Here is a 24,660-nt window from a genome sequence, read left to right as displayed (position 1 = left end):
AAAAAATGATAGAATTCATTGGTCAAACCATCTGGTCCAGGAGTTTTCTTTTGAAAAGGTTTTTAATTGATGATTCTATTTCTTTAATGTAAGGTGTTATTTGAATTGTATTTCTTGTTTTAATTTGCTTTTTTCTAGGAATTTTTAATTTATAGTCTACAGTTCAAAATTTATCAGTATAAACTGTGTTCAAAATAGCTCTTCTCTCATTGTCTGTAGAGCTGAAGAGGCTTACTTTGGCTCAAATTTGCTGTCACACCCCCCCCCCCCCGCTGGTGATCCAACCCAGGACCTTGATCAGATCCCAATCCTAAACTCACCCCCAAACCCCTAGTTTGTGTGTGTGTCTGTGTGTGTGTGTGTGTGTGTGTACCTTTTCACTGATTTTATTTGATGAATCCACCAGTTAGAAATGCTAATATTTTTTAATTCAATGTTTGGCTTTATCTTCTACATAAATTATTTATAATTATTTATGCTATTAGCTTCATTCTTTTGTTTTATGTACTTCAGATTTCATTTGTTCTTTATTCCTTTAGGTTTATAGATGAATAATTATATCATTGATATTTATTTTTTAGTTTCATAATTTATAGAGTTTAATGCTATAAATTTCTAATTGGTAGGTTTTAGCTACCTTCCATATATCAAGATGTAATTTTTAATATTATTTAATTAAAAATGTTTCATTTTTATTTTAAATTATTCTCTGACACTTAATTAAATTAGTTATCATATTTTTCCAAAAATGTTAGTGCTTTCTAGTTAAAGATTTTTTGAAATTTTATTTTTAGGACTAATTTTCAGCCAATATAAAACATAATTTGCATTATTTCAATTCTTTAATGACTTCCTATAGAGCTCATAGTAAAACAGGGGAAATGAATACAAGGTTATATATTACTGTAGTCAAGCTTACTTACATTGTTCAAATAACCATTATCTTTACAGATTTATTATTTTGTTCACTCATCTACTTAGGGAAATACGTTATTCTACTATGATTTAGGCTTTTCTGTTGTTTTACTTCAGTTAACTTTTATTTTCTAAATTTAGATGATTGTTGCTAAATGCACAAAAATTAAAAATTGTTCTACTTTCCTAATATACTATTTAATGTTGAAACTTTTTTATGTTTCTTAATTGTTCCTGAAGTGCTATGATTTCTGATATTAACAAACAGGCTTTTCTCCATTAAAACTTTACATATATCTATCATTTTAGTTTCTACCTTTCTTTATTTTCAAGTTTCATAGATCTTTTTTGAAATAATAAATTTTAAAAAAATCATTCTACAAACTTTATCTTGAACTGCAAATTTTCTACTTATCTTTAATGTAATGGCTTACATGCTTTTACCTAAATGTTAGAAATGATTTTGGCTGGAATATAAACTTCTATTTAAGTTAATGACCTTTTGGAGAATGGTTATTTAAATTAAATAAAACCTATCATATCAGAATAGGAGTATCAGGATTATTCTTGCTGATTGTGTTGTCACAATCAAGAAAAATAGTCATTCACTTGAATTACTCATAGTATTATGGGATAAAAGAAAAGAAAACAGAAAAGATAAATGAAATTTTTTTATAAAACCTCTCCATTCTCTAATCAAAATATAATTTTTCTATAATAAATTATAAGAGTGTTTCAATAATTTATATAGATGATTTAATGACTTTCAGAGAACCTTGGTGAACTCTATGAACCAAACATTGCATTTTTAATACTTTAATTCTTATACTCTTCCAATTTTCTAAATACACTTCAATACTTCAAATACCTCTTTGAAAAATAACTTAATAGCTTATCATAAAATCTTTAGGATATATTCCTTTTATGTGGTATTTTTGAATTGACATAGATTTTTAATTGTAAGTAAGAATTCTACAGAACCTCAGTTTCAATTTATTATGAATATACAATCAGATTTCTTTTTAAAGTGCCTGTAAGTGGTTATAATTAATGTTCTTTTTTTAAAAAAGAATATGTATGCAATTTCAAGCATTTACATTTTGCTGATTCATGTTTTCCCAGCTGTATGCATTTGGAAAAAAAAATCTTACAGAATAGAAAATTTTCCTTCCATATGAGCATTTCTTAACATAAAGATAGAGGTCCCCAAGGTAGAGCTAATGTTGCCTCCCAGCCTCTGGAGATCCAGGGAGGGAAAAAGGAAGTCTTCCAAGACAGGATATCTACAATTTCCCACTTATTACAATCTTATTGGCTAGTAATGGCAAGAAAAAGGAAATTATCTCAGAAAAGTTCTTCTCTACTCTTGCCAAAGGAGATAACCAGTGTATTAGGGTTCTTGGTAAAGCAGCAGCAGCTCTAAGTATGCACTTGCCTTTTATCCTCAGCCTATCCTGGAGACTCTCTGTGGGGACCCAGGTGGAGTACAGGCTATTTGTGTTGGCATGACCCCTCGCAGTCATCAATGCATGCACATCCCACAGAGCTGAGGGTGTACACACCTCTCATACAATAGTGGGTGTGTGTTACAGATAGCTATGTGCAATGATTAAGCAGAATATAACATGTATGTGCAAAGAGAAAACAAAGCATAACATGCTTGTGCATGCCCCTGCTGACAGGGGCATGTACCATTTTGTGCAGAACCCTATATAAGAGACAGGTCTGCAGAAGAAAGTGGCTGTTTGCTGTTCTAGATGGTGACTTCCTGTATATTTTTCCTGCAGAGGATCTCACTGCCTGAAACCAGAGCTGGACACTGACAATTGGTATAGTCAAAAGGATTCAGTGTGTGCCCCGGTAACCCCCTGGAGGAGCAATCCTGGGAGGAAAATCCCAAGGGAGAGGATATATAGCTTCTGGCCTCCCTGTTGTTCCCAATAGTAGCAGTAACTGGCAGTACAGACCCCACCAGAAGACTGGGATTTTGTATGTCCCCAGCCAGAATGGGATGATGCACATCACCATCTGGAAAGAGACTAGGTATATCTCCAGCCTGAAGAAGTCCAAAAGGTCTTAAAAGTGCTGGAGCCACATGTTCCAGAGTTTATAAACTAGTGACTCAGCCATGGCATTCAGTTGGTGGGGAACCAGTTGACCTGAAGCCACATTTGGAACTGATTATTTACTTCCCCTTATCCCATACACAGGGTAACAGTTCAACATGCCCCCATGATTTGGGGAGTTAGATGTTTGCTTTCTAAGCAACATGAATTGTATGTATTCCCCATAGCTCAGTATAATAGTCTACGGGTAGATATGTTAGAGGGATATACTGTGAAGATAACAATTGAAGAATTTCAGCTACAAGTGCATACAAAAAAAAAACAAAAAAAAAAACCTGTTACTCCATGAGAATTGTGAATGTATAGCACTGCAATTACCAGGGAGGCATGAGGAAATTGGACAAACAATATTAAATCTAAAAGAGGCAAGTGTAATTTGCCAGACATATAGTCCATTCAAGTATAGCTAGGGCAAATATATAATAGTTTCTGGCACATGACAGTGAATTATTGAGAGCTAAAAAAAAAGTGACACTGCCCTTGTATATAGCAGGACCCAACATTTCAGAACTGATAAATCACTTGTCACATGAACTGGGATAGTTCCATTACATTGTAGCCTCGGCAGAACCCTGAGGTGTGTCATAGTTGGGTGGCGCAGGATTTGGCTTTTTGGTGAAAGCCTGAGGCTATGCAGTTGTGCCATTGTATTGATAATACTATGATAACCTCTGATTCTCTTACTGAGTTAGAAGCTGCTGCAATGTAGCCTTTGAGTTGCTCTGCAAAAACTGAGGGTGGCCTGTTAATGAAGACAAGTTTCAGGGAACAGGGTGTTTTGCCAAATTCTTGAGAGTTGTTTGGTAGAGTATCCAAAGTAATACCCTAAGCAGCAATAGGCTGGGAACAGTCCAACAATTACAGATGTATCTGGGTCTTTGGGGCTTATGGCAGAAACAAGAAGCTAAGAATAGCCCAATTAGATTTTAGTCACAGCTATTAAAAGGGGAAGCCATATAGGCTGCCCTCTTAGCTTGTGAGCTCAGTACAGGTACTAGATTAGTGGTGGTACAGACCATCTACCCTACTGAAAGTTAGCTGAAGTCCTAAACTTGAACCTCTCAGACAGGGATAGCCTAAATGCCCACTCTGACAAAGTAGGGTGCATATTTAGTTGAAGGTTGGCTGAGGTCCTGGATTCAGATTCCTATGAGAGGGATAGCCCAAACACACACTCTAACAAAGTGGGGGCACATATTTAGAGCACTGAGCATAGTTTTCTAGTATCCCTTTGGCTGAGCAGCTATATACTCTACTGGGACCAGTATACTTCTGAGCGACAGTACCCTTGGAACACACAAAAGTGAGAGATACCCCATCCCATATGAGGAAGGGTTTTCAGAAGACTCTCAAGCTAACAGTACTTTAAAGGTAGTAGGGAACTCAGAAGACACCCAAGGTAACATCAAAAATGCCCCCCACACTTTGAAGGTGATAGAAAATTTGGAAGGCTCTGAAGGAAATAGTAGGAATGCCCTGCACTTTCTGCCCTGTTTTACCATTCAGAAAAATGGCAGGGCACACACCTTTGCAAAACTGCATAATGCCGCCCATTGCTTGGTCTGCACTAAGCCACCAGTAGAGACAGCCAAGGGCCTCCTGTGGTGAATTACTCCACTTCAGCAGACAACTGGACTATCTTGCAAACTTGGAACAACAGCATCCCAGAATGGGATGAATGATGCTGTATAATTGAGGACTTGTTGCACTGAGATCCTAATACCATGGAAAATGGGTGAGTCTGGTTAATGTGGGAATATGTAAAGTTTATAGGCATAGCACCTTTTTGTATAAAGTAGGTGAACTAGTCTGTGACAAGTCATATTTGCTGGATGGTTGCCCCCAAAACTATGTTAGCTTTGTTTGTTCCAGGGAATGGTACTATAGATGTGAAGCTATAGCTGGAAGCCTTAGCCAGCCCATCATGTTGTAGAAGCTTTAAATATGTCCCAATTGTCTTTTTTGGCCTTTGGGCCTAATGTAATACTCTCTGGGTCAAGTTGCATACCATCTTCCTATAAGGGGTAGGGTGTGGAGAACCAGGGGGATTACATGTTGGCAATAATGTTATGGCCCCAGCACAGCTGTGGATGCACATGCATTCTCTATAGTCATTGGTACTGAAGGTCCCTAGACAATAGCAGTTGTATGTGTAACATATAAATAGTAACAGATAGGCTTGCCTCCTGTATAATAGCAGGTGTGCTATAATAGAAGGTGTATCTTACCCATGTGCATCACATGTAGTCATGTGCAATTATTAAGCAGAGTATAACACACAAGTGCATGCCCATGTTGATGAGAGCATGTTTTATTTTATGCAGAACCTTATAAAAGGAACAGGTCTGAAGAATAATGTTGCTTTTTGTTGTTTATTCTCCTCTAGATGGCAGGTCCATGTGCATTCTATCTGATGGGGGTCTGATTGCCTGCAATCATAGCGGGCCCTAACTGTACCTCTGACACTGTCCATCAGACTCTCCTCAAAAGACCAGCTGGGCACAATCAGAATTCCTCTTAGGAATCTGCCAGAAGCCTAATGTCATTGAGAGTGAAGAAGCACTTAGCTGTTAGGCTCACAGACACAGAGAAGGATCCCTAAAAAAAAGTCACCTATAAATGATTTTGAAAAAGATAACTAAAAACCAATTTTAATTTTATAGTCTAAAAACTTTTTCAATTAAATCTAAACTGATGTACTATAAACAAGTTGTAGCCACTAACTTTATGATCTACTCGACTCTAAAAAATTGAAATACTATTGGAAACCAAGGAGAGACCCTTGATTTACTTCCATATGGAAGAAAGATTTTGATTTAATATAAATTAGCTCTTCAAGACTTGGTTCAATATTTACCTCTGAAAAAAAGTTTATAACCAATATATGATGATTATTTTTATACAACAAAACTAATCATTTATCTATATACTATCATTTATACTTATTATATTTTGAAAAGAAAATATTATATCTACTGTGGTAATACATGCCTATAATTCCAGTATTTGGGAGAATGAAACAATAGGATTGCAGGTTTGAAGCCAGTCTCAGTAATTTAATGAGACCCTGTTTCAGAATAAAATATAAAAAGGGTTGGGGTTATAGCTCAGAGATAGAAGTTTAATCTCTATTATCACAATAAAAGAAAGAGACAGAGAGAACATTTGCTAACAAATTACACCTCTAAGAGTCTATAGCACTTTGATATTTTCTAAAGGAACTAAAATAATCTAAAGTACACAGTAGACAGTACAAAATCATTTCCTCAATAAACATTTTGTTTCATAATTTTTGTATTTATGAGTATAAATATAAAGCTATATTCATCTATATCATTTTTTCTGATAAATCTTAAATTCTAAGCATCTTTGATAAAAAACTAAAAATAGCTCCACTTTTTTTGTGTTAGATAAGAACAGTCTAATTAGAGACCAGCCTCTGTTTAGTCAAGAACTCAAGAGACTAAAAAATCTGTTCTATTTTCTCTAGAAAGGCATACATAAATAGAGATGATATATTTATATATATGTTACATGTTTGATATGTATTTATACATGTTATATTTGAATACATACCGGAATATGTAAACGAATGTGCATAGGGTAAAAATAAATAGAAATTAAAAAAAAGTATTAAAAAGATGAAAAAAATAACAAGATCCAAAATTTGTTATTTCTTTGGTTGAAAATGATATTGCCATTTTGGACAAAACTGGGGAATTTATTATTGGGAGCAAAGAGAGTTTAATTCAAAAATTAATTGCAGACTTTAAATTATACAAGCAGGTTATTAAACATATACTTTAATAAACTTTGTTTATTATTATTATTAACAAAAATTAAGTGTTTATTTTTGTTCTAGAGTTTCATTTGAATATATTCTATTCCACTTATATATTGATTTTCCTTCAAATTTTTAAAAATGTATTTACAATAGATTCATCAAAAATCAACAGCAAATTAAAGGAAGGTTCTAACAGAGTGGTTTCACTACTCTGAGATTTTCCAATAATTTCAGGAAACAGGAAAGATCATTTCTCAAATGTTTCCTGTAACATTAACCATCAATTAAACAACATTCTAGGATAATTCCAGTTATTCCCATATTGGGCAGTTATCCTATACATAACTCTTAGGTGTTAGCCTTTAATTCCTTTTTCTTTTAATATATTTATATTTTACTTTTATATTCAACATAATTTAAAATTTTGATTAGAGGAAGCCACATTCTAATGTTCCCTCTGAGCAGTGAGATTGTACTGAAAATGCAGATGTTTAAATAGCTCTTCAAATCTCAAAGGTGAACATTTGCAGAGCTCTTGCATGTGCCTGATCCTGTTTAGCATACTCTACAGTGTGTTAACTCTTTAAATACAACTACCTTGTAAAAGAGATTCTGTTTCTATCCTCTTTGGTTCGGAAAACTGAGGTACAAAAAAGAAACACAGTACATTCAAGGTGAATGAATTTCATCTGGCAAAAGATAGAATCAAAAATCAAATCGAGGCAGACAATCTAGAGCCCGTTCTCCAAAATGTTTCCTTGTATGAAATTTCCCATGGATTAAAAGATAATTCAAAAAGATCTGCATAAAATACAAGTCGTATACAATGTTTTATTTCTAAAGTTTTAATTATATTCTGAGCTGCCTCTGTGGGTACATTTGGTACTATTTAGTTCAGAATTGTTGTAGAAGTTTCCATTTCTCATCTTTGGAGAAAATACAAAATGTTAACCTCTGTAAATCACCAGGCATCTTTGTAATGTTTATCCTACAGTGTTCTGTGTTTTTCTCTAACTTACTCTTCACTGTATCCTTTCCACAGTTTTTAGTCATGTCTTTTGAAACCTATATTTTATGGTAAATAGTCTTTGCTATGTAGTGCAACACTTCATTAAAAGAGTTCATCATCTTTAACCAAAATGAATTTAAATGGCCATTTCTACCTTCACCCTAAAATTATATAAATGCTGGTTTTACATTTTCTTCTTTTATATTTTTATTCTTTCTAGCACGATCAGCATCTAAAATTAACCCCGGTAATTTTATTAGCCACAATTTCTTTATCCATAAATAGAAATTCCTGAATTAATATTTTAAGTACCCAAATATTATACAACCATGTGGTTAATAGCACTTGTTCTCATTTTATTTGTTCAATAAATGCTTATTAAGGACCCTCCCTATCAAGTATCGGTACATTTGAAATACAATAGTGAAAAAAGAGGCAAAATCACTAACAAAAAGAGTTGATATTTTAGAGAAAGGAAACAAATAACATAAAGCCAAGGGAAAAAGATTATTGAGCAAAAAGATGGAATAATAGTGAGTGTGATGTTCTTTAGTGGTGTTTAGATTATCAAATCGCTAGTGTCGCCAACTTGGAATGGGCCATGAAGGGAAAGATAGGAGATGAGTTCCTAGAATCATTGTAAAGGATAAAAGTCATGAAAGCTCCCCAAAATGGCTCCATGTACTCAGAGAATCTTATATGGAAATCCAAGGAAGATTTCAACCTAAATGTGACATGATCTGACTTAAAGAAACCCATCCTGCGTGGTTTACTGAGAAGGGACAGGTGAGATTTAGGAGTGTTTTAGAGAGGAGGGAAGAACTAAATTGTAAAGATGTACACCATATTGTGATGATGGCTTTAGCTTTTGGAAAGAGTAGGCATGACGTAGTTATTAACTGATATAAGGAAAACTTCAGAAGGAGATTTGTGGGAAGTGGTACACAAGAAGTTTAGATTTTAACTTATGTTTTAAATCCCAATTAGCGTCTGAGTAGACATGTCAAACATTTCACTGGAAACACGAGCATGAAATTCAGGAATGTGATCTAGTCTAGATGTGTAAGTTTTTCAGTTATATTGTCTAAGTAATACTTAAACTATGAAACAGGTTAGGATCATCAAGGGAGTGAACATAGAAAAGTCTACATGTCCCACATCAATGACACATCCAATACTCTGACTGCTCAGTTCCCTAATGTCATCAATTCCAATGAGCTTCAGCCCCAGTAGAATTCATCTCCCATGTAAATAACAACATCCTGGATCTTAGAGCAACTGGATGTATTTTGGTCGTAAAATGCTTACATACGGCAACTAAGTGCCGACACAACACATTCTATAGCCACTCAATTCAAAAACCTATCTTCCTTTTAATATTTTAGGCCCTTTCAAACTTGATTTTGCTCAAATGAGCCCACTAAAGTTATTCTCACCTAGATCAACAGCTATAGTTAACTACATGTCCCCTTCCCATTATACCATAGAAAACTACAACATTTTACTTTCAACTGTTTGGGTATCTGTTACCCAACCTCCTATTATATTACCATCTCCCACCACTCCCAGTGTCTAATAATAACTACTATACATTCTTATCAGCTTTTTTGAACATACATATATGAGAGGGAATAAAAAGGCTTTGTTTTTCTGCATCTGATTTAACAGACAATAAGTCATTCTTATAATTTCATTATCATCCTTTGAATGATCACAAGAATCTTTTCATCCGTTTTTTTACTTTATACTTTACTCGATTTTATTTTCTAAACAGAGCCAAAGAAATGTTTTTAAAGGAAGAATTGGATTAAGTGGACATACTACTTAAAAACCCAATGATTCCTTATGAACTTTAGTGTAGAATACAAATTTCATTCATGATATTTTTCATGTTATTGCCTCTACTTAAACTTCTAGACTTTTATCTCACCACTATCTCCCAACCCCAGCTTATTTCATACCTTCTCATATGTTATCTCTTTTTGTTTGGGACATATGTAAGTACATTTTTCCCTAATTAAACTACTATGGCCCACCTCTTTACTGGACAAACTTCAACTCATCATAAAATTGGCAGGTTAGGCATTATTTCCTTCTATTTGCTTCCTGATTTCTCCAGCTCCTTTATATTTCTACAAATTAGATTTCGTGATCTTATTATTGACTTTCATCTTGCTCCGTGCTTACATAACACTCTAACACCAATTCATTTTTTACCAGTGTCTATCCAAATATATTGTAAAATTTTAAAGTAAGGAACTATGTATCTTCCAAAACTAACCAAATCCCTTATATTGTATATCATTAAATACAATCTAATATGGGAATTAAAAATATGAAGAAAAAGAAATTATATGGAATGTATAAGATTTAGGTTGAAAGAAATTATATTAAATCACAATTCAGATTCTCAATATTTTATTTATTGTCTTTTAAAATTAGAACATTAGCATTATGAATAAACAAACTAAAATCAGTTTGGAGGATTTAAAAATTTTAAGTCAGGTATATATATGCCTATCTAACCAGTACCATCAGGAAATTAAAGTTAAAAAATTTGTTTATGCTCATTTATGTGAAATGCCAAAAACCATCAAAATGCTAATAATGAGAACAGACAGTGCAAAAATACAGAATGTGCAATTTTGGCTCCTCAGTAGGGAAAAAAATTAATAGCACTAAAGAATGTTCAGGACAGTGTGCATACCAAATCCAAGGATGAATTAGGTAAGGATTTACTTATTCATCCTGTTCTAGAGAGAAAGAAAACCATTAACATTTGGGGAAAAAAGAAACTTAGAACAACTAAAAGTACTAAATTCAGTAGACAGGAAATTCATAGATCTTTTTACTCCAGGATGAAAACAAAGAAAATAAACAAACAGACAGACAAAAAAAGAAAGAAACTGAATATCCCTAATGTCATTCTTGTGTAATTTCTTGGTGAGGCAATGAGATGGACTCGATTCCCAGTAACACTCTTTGAAATAGAATGATTTCTACATTTGACCAATGTATGTTACAATGAAATATGTTCTGGAATGTGTTTCATATGGTCTAAGGTTTAGCCTACATTAATCTTTATTAGATTTTGTACACTTTGATCCTTATAAAATACCAGTAATGTTATGAAATAGCCAGTTAGTAAATAATCCTAATAGTTTCTTAAACAAAATAATAAAGAGAAGCATCCTTTGCTGTGTACATTAGTCTGCTTAAATCGATGTCATTACTAAACTTAACTTTTGTGGACAAACTCATCTTCTCAGTCCTTCAGAGCTCATAGTCTAGAAGGAACTCAGGCTCCAGCGAGGGGCTGTCCAACACCTCTGTACCACCAGCGTGGGGGCTCAACCCTGGGGAGTGATATCTCATGCTTCTGGTTCAACACTAACTTATTCATCCAGAGCTCACCAGATACCAGGTTTCTGCACTATACATGCCTAGTAGTATTAATTAACTGTACCCCGGTCCTTCAATTTTCAGAATTCTCTTGGCCATTTGAGGGGAAGATGCATATTCTCTATTCTGGCCTTCCCAGGAGTTGGCTGGCAACTTGATCACCTGACACATGCTGATTCCTCATAGTTCTAAAGTTTTTCACATTTTTATATTTTTAAAATTGGAGTTTTTTTAAACTATGGCAATGTGGTACCAGTCATCTTTCAGTATCCATGAGAGATTGGTTCCAGGATTCCCCATAAATAATGCTCAAGTTCCTTACATAAAATAGCATATTATCTGCTTGTAACCTACATACAACTTCTCATATGTTTTAAATTATCTCTAGATTACTTTAATAATAATACAATATGAGCCTTATTAAATATTTGCTATAATGTATTATTAAGGAAATAATGATAATAAAAAGCCTGTACATTTTAAGTATGGATGCAATTTATGTTTCAAATATTTTGATTTGTATTTGTTTGAATACACAAATGTACAACCTATGAAGATGAATGGTCACTGTATTTAAAAAAGCATTATTTGATTTAATTGTTATACGTTACTTAGATTTAATTATCTAGTTACTTTCCTTTATCTTTGTATGTGAATATATGCTATGTTTTTACACTGGAAGCTTATCTGTGAACCAATTTTCATGATGGGAAGCATATGAAGAAAAAAAATATATATATAATATAATTTTAAAAGTTAGCTTTAAAATAATATTTATCAGGTAGTATTTTTTCAGCAGTAGGAAAGTTTGTTTTCTAGAGTAACCATGTGATTTAAAAATATGCAAGTCCTATTTGTTATAGCAATTAATTTTCAGTTTCTGAATACAAAAAAAACAAACGCATGCTCCTTAGAATCCTTTTTACATCTACAAACATAGATAGATATAGATACACACACACACACACACACACACACACACACACACACACACACACACACATATAGAAAGTCGAAATTGGAAACCAAATCTAAAAAAATAGAGACCTAATCCAGATTGGTGTATACTGCATGAACATTGCATACCCTTAATGCCGTCTTTTCTTTCTGTGACCTACTACTCCTGTAAATGATTTCTTTTAACAACTAAAAAACATGCCCACTCGATCTTCCATGTGTGTAAATATGCTTTCTTATATTATATGATAAACTTGTTTATTTTACCACACAAATAATGAATAAGATTTTTGTCACCACCTACAGAAGAGAGGTGTTTAGTTTCATGTCATAAAAGGAACAAATCCTCTCAAACAGGAACTAATCTCTAACTATAGAATTCTTTCAGGATTCAGTGAATAGGTAAGGGAAATATTTTGAAGGAGATGGATTTACTCTTCAAATGTAAGTAGAATGCTATGTGCGGCAGCAGGGTGAAATTACATCACATAAGCAGTCACCTGTAAGTATAGGACTGGCCATAAATTCTGCCAGTATGCTTTGTGGGTTGACATACATTCCATCTTGCTTTTTGCTGCAATAAATAGTTTCCGTGAATAAATATAAGTAGCTATCTAAAGCCTATACATCTTTTTCCTATATAAATTCAGATGATAAAAATCAAAAAGAGAACATAATACATTGCTTAGCTTTCTTTAGGAGCAACTTGATGAAAATTAATCAGTGTTATGGGACATGTGAGACTGAGACAGGAAAGGAAGAGCTACAATTAATAGTTATCTTTTTAATATCTCACCAGTGCCTCAATGGAATTATGCACTTCATAGAAATGTACAGCTAAACACTGATAACACAGAGTTCTGGGTGTTTTGTATTCATCTTACCATGCTAAGTGAAAAGCAAATGGTGATAAGAATTTACGCATTGACTATTTGCCAAAATAAATTGAGTTTTTCTTATTTCTTTAGCCAAACACCTTGAATTCATATTTGTATTTCAAACCTGAAACACAGGGATGTCATCTTGATCGATGTTTTCTGAAACCAATGTTTTCTGAAACCAGACATTACAGAACGGACCAAGATGTTCTAATATTAGAACATCAAGCTTCTCTTATTACTTAAAAGTAATCCTTAAAACCTTGAGAACAGTATATTTTTCTAGATTTATGAATTAAGTAGAAAAACAGTTATATTAAGAATTAACAATATTTGTAGCATAGATTTTTTTTTCAGTAACTAGAAAGCATAGTGCAAACCAAATCCTTCAATCATATTTTGTAATGGTAAACTGTGAAGTTAGTGTACCCCATTAGTAGAGTACAAATTATTAACATAGTCTCATGAACCTCTTATTTCTGTTTTTAGTATCAATAAATGGAGAAAAATTTTATTAACAATTACAATTTTTAAAACACCAGGCCACACCTCAAAGCATTTTAATACTTTTGTGTTAGTCATTGCAGTACCAATATATGTCACTCAGTATGGAAGCAACTGTCTATGTACATAATTCAACAATTAAATTTAATGAAGAATCTAACTTACCGGTGGATCAGCCCCCTTAGAACCAGCCAGCCCTCCTGTTAGGGATTCGATATCCTGAAAAGGGGAGAGGTGTTGATTGTAAAATATCTACTGAATAGCATGTAGCACCCCCCAGTCCCACGATGTGATAAATATTGTCTTTAGCTGCAAAGTTAGAGTAGTTAAGCTACATTTTTTCTTTTATTTCTTTATAATCTGGTGTACTTTAATACTACACAAATAGCCTCTGTCTAAAGATCTAGATATTTTCTCTAACCCTCTATAGTCTGTAAATAGGAACAAAGTATAAATAGATTAATTATTCTGAAAATATGCAAAGAAAATGGCTCTAGGCAGAAAAACAGATGTTTCATCTTTACAAAACTTAAGTAAGGACAGAAGAGTAGAAAGACACTTTACCTGGAATTTACAATGTTTTCAAAACTATAAATCTTAGCGCTCGCGCGCGCTTTCTCTTTATCCCTCTTCTCTCTTTCTCCCTCCCTCTCTCTCTCTCTCCCCCTCTCCCTCTCAAGATCAATTTCTAATTGTAAATCTGTAATCACAGAAAGTCACTCCAGAGTAATGATATTACAGTTATCAAGGTTACTATAAATAGAGAAATGAGTGAAACTGAGATAAAAATTTACAGGTTTCGTCCTGTTTAATGAGATAGCCACAATTTAGCCTTTTTACTTCTAGAGCTTTGGTATCAGGGATGTCAATCATAAATCTTTTTCAGAAAACAAAACTAGAATTCCAGATTTTAAAGAAAAATCTTCCAAGTTTTTAATGTTTGCATTTGATTTAACTTTTAAACCATCTCTTATATTCAATAATGAACATACGCAAGCATGCACACACACTCATGCACACATGCACGTGTACACATGCACACCACTCGTCTATTCAAAGACAATTGGTAGAAGTTTGAGGCTACATTGAAGAGTTATGCTTTTTGCTAAAATGGTCTTTCTTGTGGCCCTGACTTTCTATCTTTTACATCTTGTTGGAAAGATAAAGGATTTAGTGAAATAAAGATGGAGTAAAAAAGAGTAAAAATGTAAGACAACTGAATAAAAATAGAAGTAAGAGGAAATTAAATGCCTATGATTAGAGAAACAGTCAATGCCCAGCCATCATTAAGAGAACCTGTTACGAATTATCTTGGGACTGAATTGCACCATTTTACCCTGGTACTTAAAGAATGAAAAGTCCTTAATACATTATAGGGTTGAGACACTGTGCGACAGATACATTAAAGGCAGAGAGAAGGACAGGACAGTGTTATAGATATTTCCATCTGAAGAAGCTTCGTTGAGAAGAAACTTGCTGACCTTTTTCATACATATTCTATTAAGGGTCATAAGCAAACACAAGGAATACTTTCCAAGAAAATTAATGTCTTCTCAGTAGTGTGTGTGTGTGTGTGTGTATGTATGTGTATAGATATAGAAATATAGATATATCTCGCCCTGTCCTAGCTGTAAAAGATTCTTATAAAAATTGTTACAAATGTTGTAGGAGTCTACCACATAATAAGGGCAATATAGAATACAATAAAGTCAAAGTCCTTGATTCTGACAACTGACGTAATGTTTAAAATTATATTTTCTCTTTGCTGTCAACTCAGTTTTAGATACCTTCCTGGTTCTTTAAAGCCAAAATATGCTAATTAACATATTTGCATTTTAGGTCTTTTTGCAAAGGCCCTCATTGAATATCCTGTTGAAATTATTCTAACATTATGCATATTCCTATTGAAATCTCTATTAATTTCAAACATGAAATATATTTTGAAAATTGTTTTTTGTTGTATAGCATGAACTGAAATTAGGTTAAAAAAATGGCTAAAATATGAGATTGCCAAAAAAGAAAGCACACAGATTTTTCCATTGTATATTTTTGTAATACCCCTGTTATGATGGTAAAAAAAATTATTCATATAAAAGATTATTACCAAGACATTTTAAAGGAAAATGATGTAAAGTAAACTAGGGATTGAACCCAGGGACAATCTACCTCTGAGTTACAGCCCCCTGCCTTTTATATATTTTTACTTTGAAATATGGTCTTACTAAATTGCTGGGGCCAGCCTTGATCCTCCTGTCTCAGCCTCCTAAGTACTGGGATTAAAAGTGTATGTCAACATGCCCAGAAAAATGCTAAGTATATTTTTAGTTTGTCATTATTTTCAAAAGTCCTTTCATAAAGATTGCTTGGTTTCCATACATTGGTACTCATTTTCAGATTTTTAAAAATTTTAGGCTTTTAATAAATATATGGTCTTGAGAAAAAATATAGCACACAAAGAATATAAAACAAGAGTGAGAAATATAATAATGTTTGGTTTTTTTAAACAATGAGTCTAATGCAAATTGTGAATTTGTGGCTTTAAAGAGCGAGATGTATACACATCTCTTTATTCATTCAATTATAAAAAATTTTTGAGCTTATGTTCTATTTTGAATATATGCTGAAATGAGTGTCCTACTTGGATAAAAGCCAATGCTAAACATGGATTATCATTTTATGCAAAAATATTTTTTCAGGTGTGAATAATGAAAATAAATGTGCATGAATGCATTTCTGTAACAATTTTAATAAGAAAAATAAACAAATACTTTGAGGAACTCTGAAGATATATATTTTCATATGTCTCTTAAATTATAACTAAAAGAAGTCAATCTTTTTGATGCTTATTGGATTTTGAAACTATAAAAGTGATAATGTTGACAAGTGTGTTCTATTTTATTGAGATGTGTTTTTCTATACATATCAACTAAAGGGGATATCAAATAGTAGAAACACTGATTTCCTAGAAATAATTTTAGTTACTTGAATAATTTTTTGTTTGGTTAAAGAATTAAAAACAAATTTTAATTTTTCCTGGGTCACATACATAGTGCATTTATCTATATGGTATACCTTAAAAAAGTCAACATTTACAATTAATAGCTAGTAAAATATTCTTCTTCAATTTATTTCTTTGGTCTTCTATAATTTTCACCATAGAGGTTTTCTACCTCCTTGGATATATATTTCTGAGTATTTTTGAGGTTATTATGAATGCAATTATTTTCTAAATTTTGTTTTCAGTGGATTTTTAGTTGGCATATATAAAATTTAATGGTTTTTGTAAGAAATTTTTTTATCTGGTACTGGTGGAGATTTCCTCAATGAGATCCTAAAATATCAGAAAATTAAAAAAGAAACAATAAATAGATGTCATTAAATTATAAACTTCTATGCAGCAAAATAAACAGAGTCTCATGATTAAGCCTACAAAATGGAAAAAAATCTGCCAGTTACCCCTCTGATAGAGAAGTCATGTCTAAAATATACAAAGATCATTAAAAACAACACTAAGAAAAAAAATCAGTTGCACGCTTGTAATCCCAGCATTTGGGAGGCTGAGACTGGAGGATAGCGGTTTGTGGACAGCCTCAGCTACTTAGTGAGGCCCTCTGCAACTCAGTGAGACCCTGTTTCAAAATAAAGAATAAAAAAATAGGGCAGGGGGTGTAGCTCGGGGTGTAGCAGGGTGTATGCCCCTGGGTTCCATCCCCAGAACCCCCCCCCCAAAAAAAAAAAACTAAACTGAGAAAATGAACTGAAGAGAAACGTCTCAAAAGATGAAATACAAATGGTCAACATATACATAAAAATGTTAACACCATTAGCAATCAGGGAAATGTAAATCAAAATTACACTGAGATTCCTTTTACCCTCAGAATGACAATCATCAAGAATACAAACAATACTAAATTCTGGTGAAGATGTGGAGAAATAGAAACTCTGATGCACTGTTAGTGGGGTTCCAAATTAGCACCCCAAGGGAGATCAGTATGCAGAGTCCTCAAAAGACTAAGAATGGAACCACTATGTGACCCAGCTATACCATTCCTAGGTTATCTTTCCAAAAGATTAAAATCAAAATGCTATAGTGATATTTGCATTTCCACATGTATAGCAGCACAATTCACGATAGACAAATATGGAACCAACCTAGGTGTCTGTCAACAGATGAATGGATAGCAAACAAATCATATATAGACAGAAAAAAATTACTGGGTCATAAAGAACAAAATTATTTCATTTGCAGGAAAATGGATAGTACTAGAGAATATTATGCTAAATGAGATTAGCAAGTCTCAGAAATATAAGGATCAAATATTTTCTCTTATATCTGAAAGCTACAGAGAAAATAGAAAACAAATGTTACTTGAGATAATTGGGCAACTGGCCAGTAGAAGAGTGGAAGGGGATAGGGGGAGAAAGGTGTGGAGGGGAAAAGAGAAAAACTGATGAAAGAAATAGTTCAAATTATGCCATGTCCCTGTATGAAGGCATCACTACCAATCTCAGTATTATGTGCAGGGAGCGGTACGGAGCAGAATGAGACCTGAAGGAAAAAACACCAGGACCTCATGTTTGTTTGAATGATTTAAAAAAAAAATTTTAATGGTGCATTGTAGTCATACATCTTAATGGAGTAAAAGATGGTAGAGGCATACATGCACACATCACCCAATTAGCCCTTCCCCAATTTCCATCCCATTTCCTCCCCCCTCCTTCCTTCTCATGTTTGGCTTAGTGACTTACTTTGATATGTTTGTGAATGTACATCATGTACCTTAGGGCATTTCAGTCCTCGCCCCTCCCATCCCCCTCAGATCACCTTATTTGCTCATGTATAGTATCTCCTTCTTCATCTAGAGTTCCTCCTCTGACACATTTCCTCCCTAGCTTCTGCATATTAGGGAGAACATCTGATTATGCTAAGTGAGATTAGTCAATCACAAAAAATAAGAAATCAGCTGCTCTTGTTTGTATGACTTTAAACCTCACTATGATCTATAATTACAGCACACCAATAAAAGGATAAAATATTCTTGAAGTGCATTAAAAAAGAATAAACTAAATATGAACTGCATTGATGGCATTTGTGCTCCAACTGCTCATCCCCACTACCTTCTGTTGTAAGAGTTAACATATTTTCCTCATGCACTTTGAATGATGGCTCTATAGGGATCAATTATGTGGTTTTCAGTGTAAGTAAGTCATTAGGTTCAGATGTTGTAAATCCTTTTTGCTTTATAGAGTTGGGGGAAAAATGTTGGGATTTAAGGTCCTTCTCAGGGCTATTGATGGATTTTTTTGTTTTTACTTAAAAGTAGAACCAGCCAGTTTGGGTACAAAAATATAATGATAAGAATAATTTAGTTTTTAGCCAGATGTAATGGCACACATCAGTACTTGGGAGACTGATATAGAAAAATCTCAGGTTTGAGGACAGTATGAGGTTACCTAGTGAGATTTTATTTCAAAATAAAAGATAAAAAAGGCTAGAGGTATAGCTCAGAGGTAGACTCCCTGGGTTTAATTCCTTATGCCACAAAAACAGCTTAGGAAAAAATAGTTTAGGTATAAAATACAACAAAAATGAAAAAAAATGAATTATCAATTGAATCTAACATTGCCTATGCCTCAAGACCTAGGTCATCTGCAAAAGTGATAGTGATATTTAAAGTTAGTATCAATTTCTCAGATTTTACCTGCTTAAAGATTACTTCACATATGAAAATTTCTAAAACATTATAATTGTCACCAAATATGAGTGTATTGAAATTCCAAATTTATGCATTGTGATTGGCTGTGTTATATTTTCACAAACTTCATATATTTGAATTCCAATCCTCAGTACCTCAGTATGTAAACCTATTTGAAGATAAAGTTTTTATAAAGGAGTGACTAAGGGAACTAATCCAGGATGACTGACTTCCTTGTAAGGATAACAAGAAATGCCAGGGAAGTGGGGACACAGAAAAGGAAAATCTCAGGAAGGAATTTTATCCATCAACACTTTGATTTTAGAATTCTAGTCTCCAGAACTGTGAGAAAATATATATGTATTCTTTAAGCCACCCAGTCTCTGGTATTTTGCTCTTGCATCCCTAATAAGTAAACTAATTTATGCACATTTATAACTTGTAAATAATTTAGGAATTCTTTAGGAAAGATCACTATATTTCAATATGAAGCATATTAGAGTTTATTAAGCAATCTATGAAAAATTACATCAATATAGTGGAATATAAAGTAGTAAAATAGGCCGCGCGTGGTGGCGTACACTAGTAATCCCCGCGCTTGGGAGGCTAAGACAGGAGGATCGCACAGGTTCGAAGCCAGCCTCAGCTACTTAGTGAGGCTCGCAGCAACTTAGTGAGACCCTGTTTCCAAATAAAATAGAAAATAGGTCTGGGAGTGTGACCCGGAGGTAGAAAGCCCCTGGGTTCTACCCCCAATACCACCAAAAAAAAAGTAGTAAAATAACATCTTTATTGCATTGGTATATTTAAAATTTGATTTAATTTTTAGCATATTTTATTATGAAATTTATGTTTGTAGATAAATTTAAAATATTCAGTATATTCACAATATCAGAATTAAACATTTTTCCTATCATTTTATTAGGAAATTCCTTTAAATTGCCCTCTTTCCCCCTTTCTTCTTGATGTACTTATTATCCTGACATCACTAGTTCCTCTTACCAAGGTTGCAGTGACATCTTACTGTTTCAATCCAATTTTCAATGTTCTTTTATCATCTTTTTCATCACTAAAGAATGCTTGGCACAGTTGACCTCTTTATCCTACTTGAAATACTTTTTTTTTTCTTGCTCTCCATTTATTTTCATTCTGTATAAAATTTTATTTTGTAGTACCAAGGCTCTAAGCAATACTTATGGTGATGAATTTTGAATTTCTATCTGCAGCTTTAACTTATCATCTGAGATCCATACTACTTACTCCACTCTCTACTTGGATGCATTTTAGCCATCTAAAACCTTCATTAAGTTAGTGCAAAACCAAACCTTATTTTCACCTCAACTGTCCCCAAATTAGGTTCCTGTACTAGTGATTCCCATCTTATCAAATGGCATTACAGTCACCCATTTGCTCAGGTTCCCAAATACATCAGCATATTCTTCCAAGACTATCTTTAACATACAGTTTTCACGTGACTCCACCTCCATTCCTACCACGCTAATTCCTAGGTGTCTATCAACAATATCTCTCCTATAAGCTAAAAAGTTAGGTTCCTGTTGTCTATGATTTGTTCTTAACTACTCTATTATATATCTTCTACATAGCAGCTAGATCCATTGAACATGTACATTATGTCAGTTTATTCTCATCTAAAACTTATCAATGATTTCCCAACCAACTTAGAGGAATGCAATGCACACTACTTGCTGTGACTTGCCATACCCTTTGTGATCTTGCTTTCAGCCATTGCTCTGACCCTATCTTATGCCACCCCAATCACAATGGACCCATACTATTTCAAACAAGAGTCTAAACATGGCTTCTATCCCAGAGCCTTTCTATATGCATTTATGCCTCTTATGATACACATTTCCTAGACAGAGATATCTATCTAGATAATTAACTAACTTTATTCAGATCTCACTTTAATTATCAAAGCATGTAAACAAACTTTCTTATCTAAATAAAAAGTTCCATCTAGCAAAAAATTGGCAAACTCAAATACAGTATAGAATATTTAATAAAGGGATAATCTGTTGAGGTATGCATATTATGGATATATATTGTGGATCCAGAGAATGACAAAGCACAGAGACTGGAAGTAGCTGAAATGTGTAACCACCCTTAAGCTCAACAAAGTAAGGTCCAAGAACAATGGTGGTAGAGTTCACTTCTGCCTCTAAAACAGCTTGCCACACCATAGGAATTCAATAAAGATGTAGATGAATGAATAGAGCATTTAATTCCCATTGAATACACAATAAAGCTGAGGCTCAGTATTTCTTATTTTTATATGTTATTACTATGAATGCATAGCCCAAGACAATATTGTTCGCACAATAAATCTTTATAAAATGTCCAAATGAACAAAGTAATGGATTGCATGGCAGAGATCATATAGCTGGTGAGTGCTATAAAGGAGCTCTGAATCCCCATGTTTCATAACCCCAAGCCTAGAATACTTTCTAATCCTTCAGTGTATCAGTAATGAGATAGCCTCCTAAAGGAATAAGCCCTCAACTCTGCATGATCTCATACTGAGGTAATATATTTCCATATGTCCCAGAGTTTCTTGTTCATAGGAAGGAAAAAATTGGAAATGATTTAATAGATGGTAAATAATATATTAAATCTATCTTCTGAGGAGATACTATCTTTAGTATAGATTAAGGTCCTGATGACTTAATCACTATACAATGAATAGATCAATGCTTGAAAAATTTACCTAACATATATTCCTAGAATAAATAAGCAGTTCAAATATATTAGGCTAAAAATTAATAAAACTTATTTTATGTGACTCCACATAGCATGTAAGTTCACAGCACTGGGGATTAGTAGCAGAAGACAAAGTTTCTTTTAAAAATAAAAATGTCATTCTGTTTTTCACGTAATGCTTAATGGAAACTATCTTTCCACTGAACACAAGCTCCTTGAGGCAGGCATCCAAATAATAAGGCTAAGTTTGTTAACGAGGCATCTTTTTCCTCTACGAGACTTAAGCTGAAAGTGTTTCCTTGGCAACTTTACAAGGTAAATTTCCTGGGAGGCAAAGAAGAAGTAAAACATACAAACCAATTTTATAAATCTTTCCTGTAGATTTTTTTAATTAAGAAAGAAAACCAAGAAATTTATTTTTCTATTCCTTTACTTTGAAACTAGTCCACCCAATAATCTGAATTTTCTTGATCTGTACAATTAATTCTCCCCCCCCCAAAAAAAGTGAGCATATATTGTAACGGAGGCACTGTGCTTTTCCTGAAAGGACATGATGATAATAAGTCAAGTCAAAGTGTGCAGAGTACTCAGAATCTAGTAGGGAATTGTCATTTCAAAGACAATTTAGTCAATAAACATGCAGATATACTCAGCACGAGATACCCACTGAATCTGGTACATGGGCCTAGAGGCTATGACATGCTCTCTGACTTTAAGTAATTTTCAGTCTAAGAGCACAAAGATCTGCAGAACACCAAGAGAAAGAATTCTGAGAAATGAGGCATGAAAAATATAGTAGAAAAGTGATTATAATACTAAATTTTACATTGAAAGTAAGCTTTAGTACTTGACCCAGAGTCATTTCTTGTTTGTGTAAGCATGTGAAATAAGTCTGTCCAGGAACTTGACTGGATGATACAAGTAAAATTTCTTCAGCATTTACCTCTACAGTCCCAATGCTAGGAACTCGATTACCTCATTAAATAGCATCTTGACTTATTTGCTGTTATTTGCACCATTTCAAAGATGGGTGAAACTGGATCTTTAAGAGTTTAAGTGACTTGACAAAGGTCACACAGCTAATACGTGCTCAAACCTGAACAGGGTGGCTCCTGAAGCAATGAGTTTGAAATAAGTTGAAATAAGAGAAATATTATTCTCGTGAATAAGTTGAAATGTGAGAAAAAAGCTGAAGAGGACTTTTTGCTGTGACATAGAGACTTGGGAGAAAGCATAAATGCTTGCTCAATGTTTGAGAAAGAACTGAAATTGCCAGCAGAATATGTCTGAGGTGAGGCTGATAATATCTATTGGAGAAGAGGATACATTTGGCTGATCACAGATATGAGTTAGGAATATCTGATTAAGCAAAAAAGTAAAATCCAAATTTTTGCTTTATGAATCTAATTTCAAGGTTTTCTTTCCAAACTCAAGTTGAAGTAGTGTAGGGGTGCTGGAAAGCAGGCTGGAAGAAGCGCTTTCCCCCCAGTATGAGAGGTTAACTAGAGAAGTCTTCTTCCATATTAGGATTAGAAATAAGGTATTAAAATATAGAGTTAAGATATAGAAGTAAGGTAGAATTGGAAATAGAATGAAGATCCATAAGCCCAGCTGCCCAGGTTGCAGGATTCAAGGACGAGGGCAGGGGACCCACAAGGTCAAAGCCTCTAATCTCCAGCTTGCCGGCCAAGGTCTTTGTAAATGGGACTCCATCCCCATATCTCTGAGTTAGATCAGCAAATAAGGCCATGCTAATCTGCTCTCCAGGCAGATTATTCAGTGCAGAGATAAGCCTGGCCCAGCCAAGGTGGGTGGGAAAGGCAGAGCAGGCTCTGACATGTGTGGATGCATGTTTTAAAATTATTGGTTGTACTTGTTTGTCCTTGTATCTGATTGGTTGTATTCTAAGGTTGGCGGGCTCGAACTTTTGGTGGGCTCTGATGTGTGTATCCACTCCTTCGTGTGTAACCACTCCCTGCTAGGGTTATAAAATTCAGAGTGTGGAGTGGGGAGGGGCCGAACCTCGGCCATAGTGTCTTGGTCTCGACCCCTGGCTAGCCGGGACAGAGCTGCAGCACAATAAACCTCGCTTGCATTTTATATCTCTTGTGAGTCCTTCGATATTTGGGTTGGTGGGCAATTCTCGGACCCTTCAGTAGGAAATCTCATATGTATTAAAGACCATTGTGTCTTCATAAAATAGGTCTTTTTTGTTTGCTTGGTTGGTTGGTTGTTTTTTGGTACTGGGGCTTAAACACAGGGGAATTGTATCTTTGGGCTACAGCCCCAGGCTTTGTTTTTTTTTTTTTTTGTCATTGTTGTTTTAACACTGAAACCAGATCTTGCTAAGTTGCTGAGGCTGGTCTTGAATCTGTAATCCTCCCAAGCAATAGTATTACAGGCATGCACCTCCACAGCTGGTTCAGAATAGGGTTTTCTAATGACAGTGCCAGATGTAGGTTCTACTCTTACTTTAGACTTTCTTCTTTGAAGCACATTCCTTTAAGATATGTATACCATAAAGAAAAGTGGCTCATTTTATTTTTCCCTCACTCCTAGGTTTTTCTAAAATAGTTTCTTTGTTCATATGATATGTATATGACATAGGTCCATCATAAAGCAAAATGCTTCTTCTATTCCCTTCCAGAGGGCTTAACTGATAAAGAAAACC

At 34.0% G+C, this 24,660-nt stretch overlaps 1 protein-coding gene across 6 annotated transcripts in view; it reads right to left on the bottom strand.

The window, feature by feature from the left end:
* Positions 1-24,660, bottom strand: part of PPFIA2 (PTPRF interacting protein alpha 2) — a gene marked incomplete at both ends in the record, with an annotated part of 485,975 nt that overhangs the window by 373,129 nt on the left and 88,186 nt on the right. For 5 of the 6 annotated variants that reach the window (XM_080705637.1, XM_080705631.1, XM_080705636.1 and 2 more), the window contains one exon: positions 13,741-13,794. The exons of the other annotated variant lie outside the window; for it this stretch is intronic. In XM_080705637.1, the coding sequence (XP_080561763.1) occupies positions 13,741-13,794 (54 nt within the window). The remainder of the gene's footprint in view (positions 1-13,740; positions 13,795-24,660) is intronic. 6 annotated transcript variants of the gene reach the window in all.

This window comes from Muscardinus avellanarius (genome assembly GCF_963383645.1).
Source record: "Muscardinus avellanarius genome assembly, chromosome: 11".
In the NCBI taxonomy this organism is placed as follows: Eukaryota; Metazoa; Chordata; class Mammalia; order Rodentia; family Gliridae; genus Muscardinus; species Muscardinus avellanarius.
Note: the sequence above shows the minus strand (reverse complement) of the source record. Positions and strands in the feature narration are given on the sequence as shown.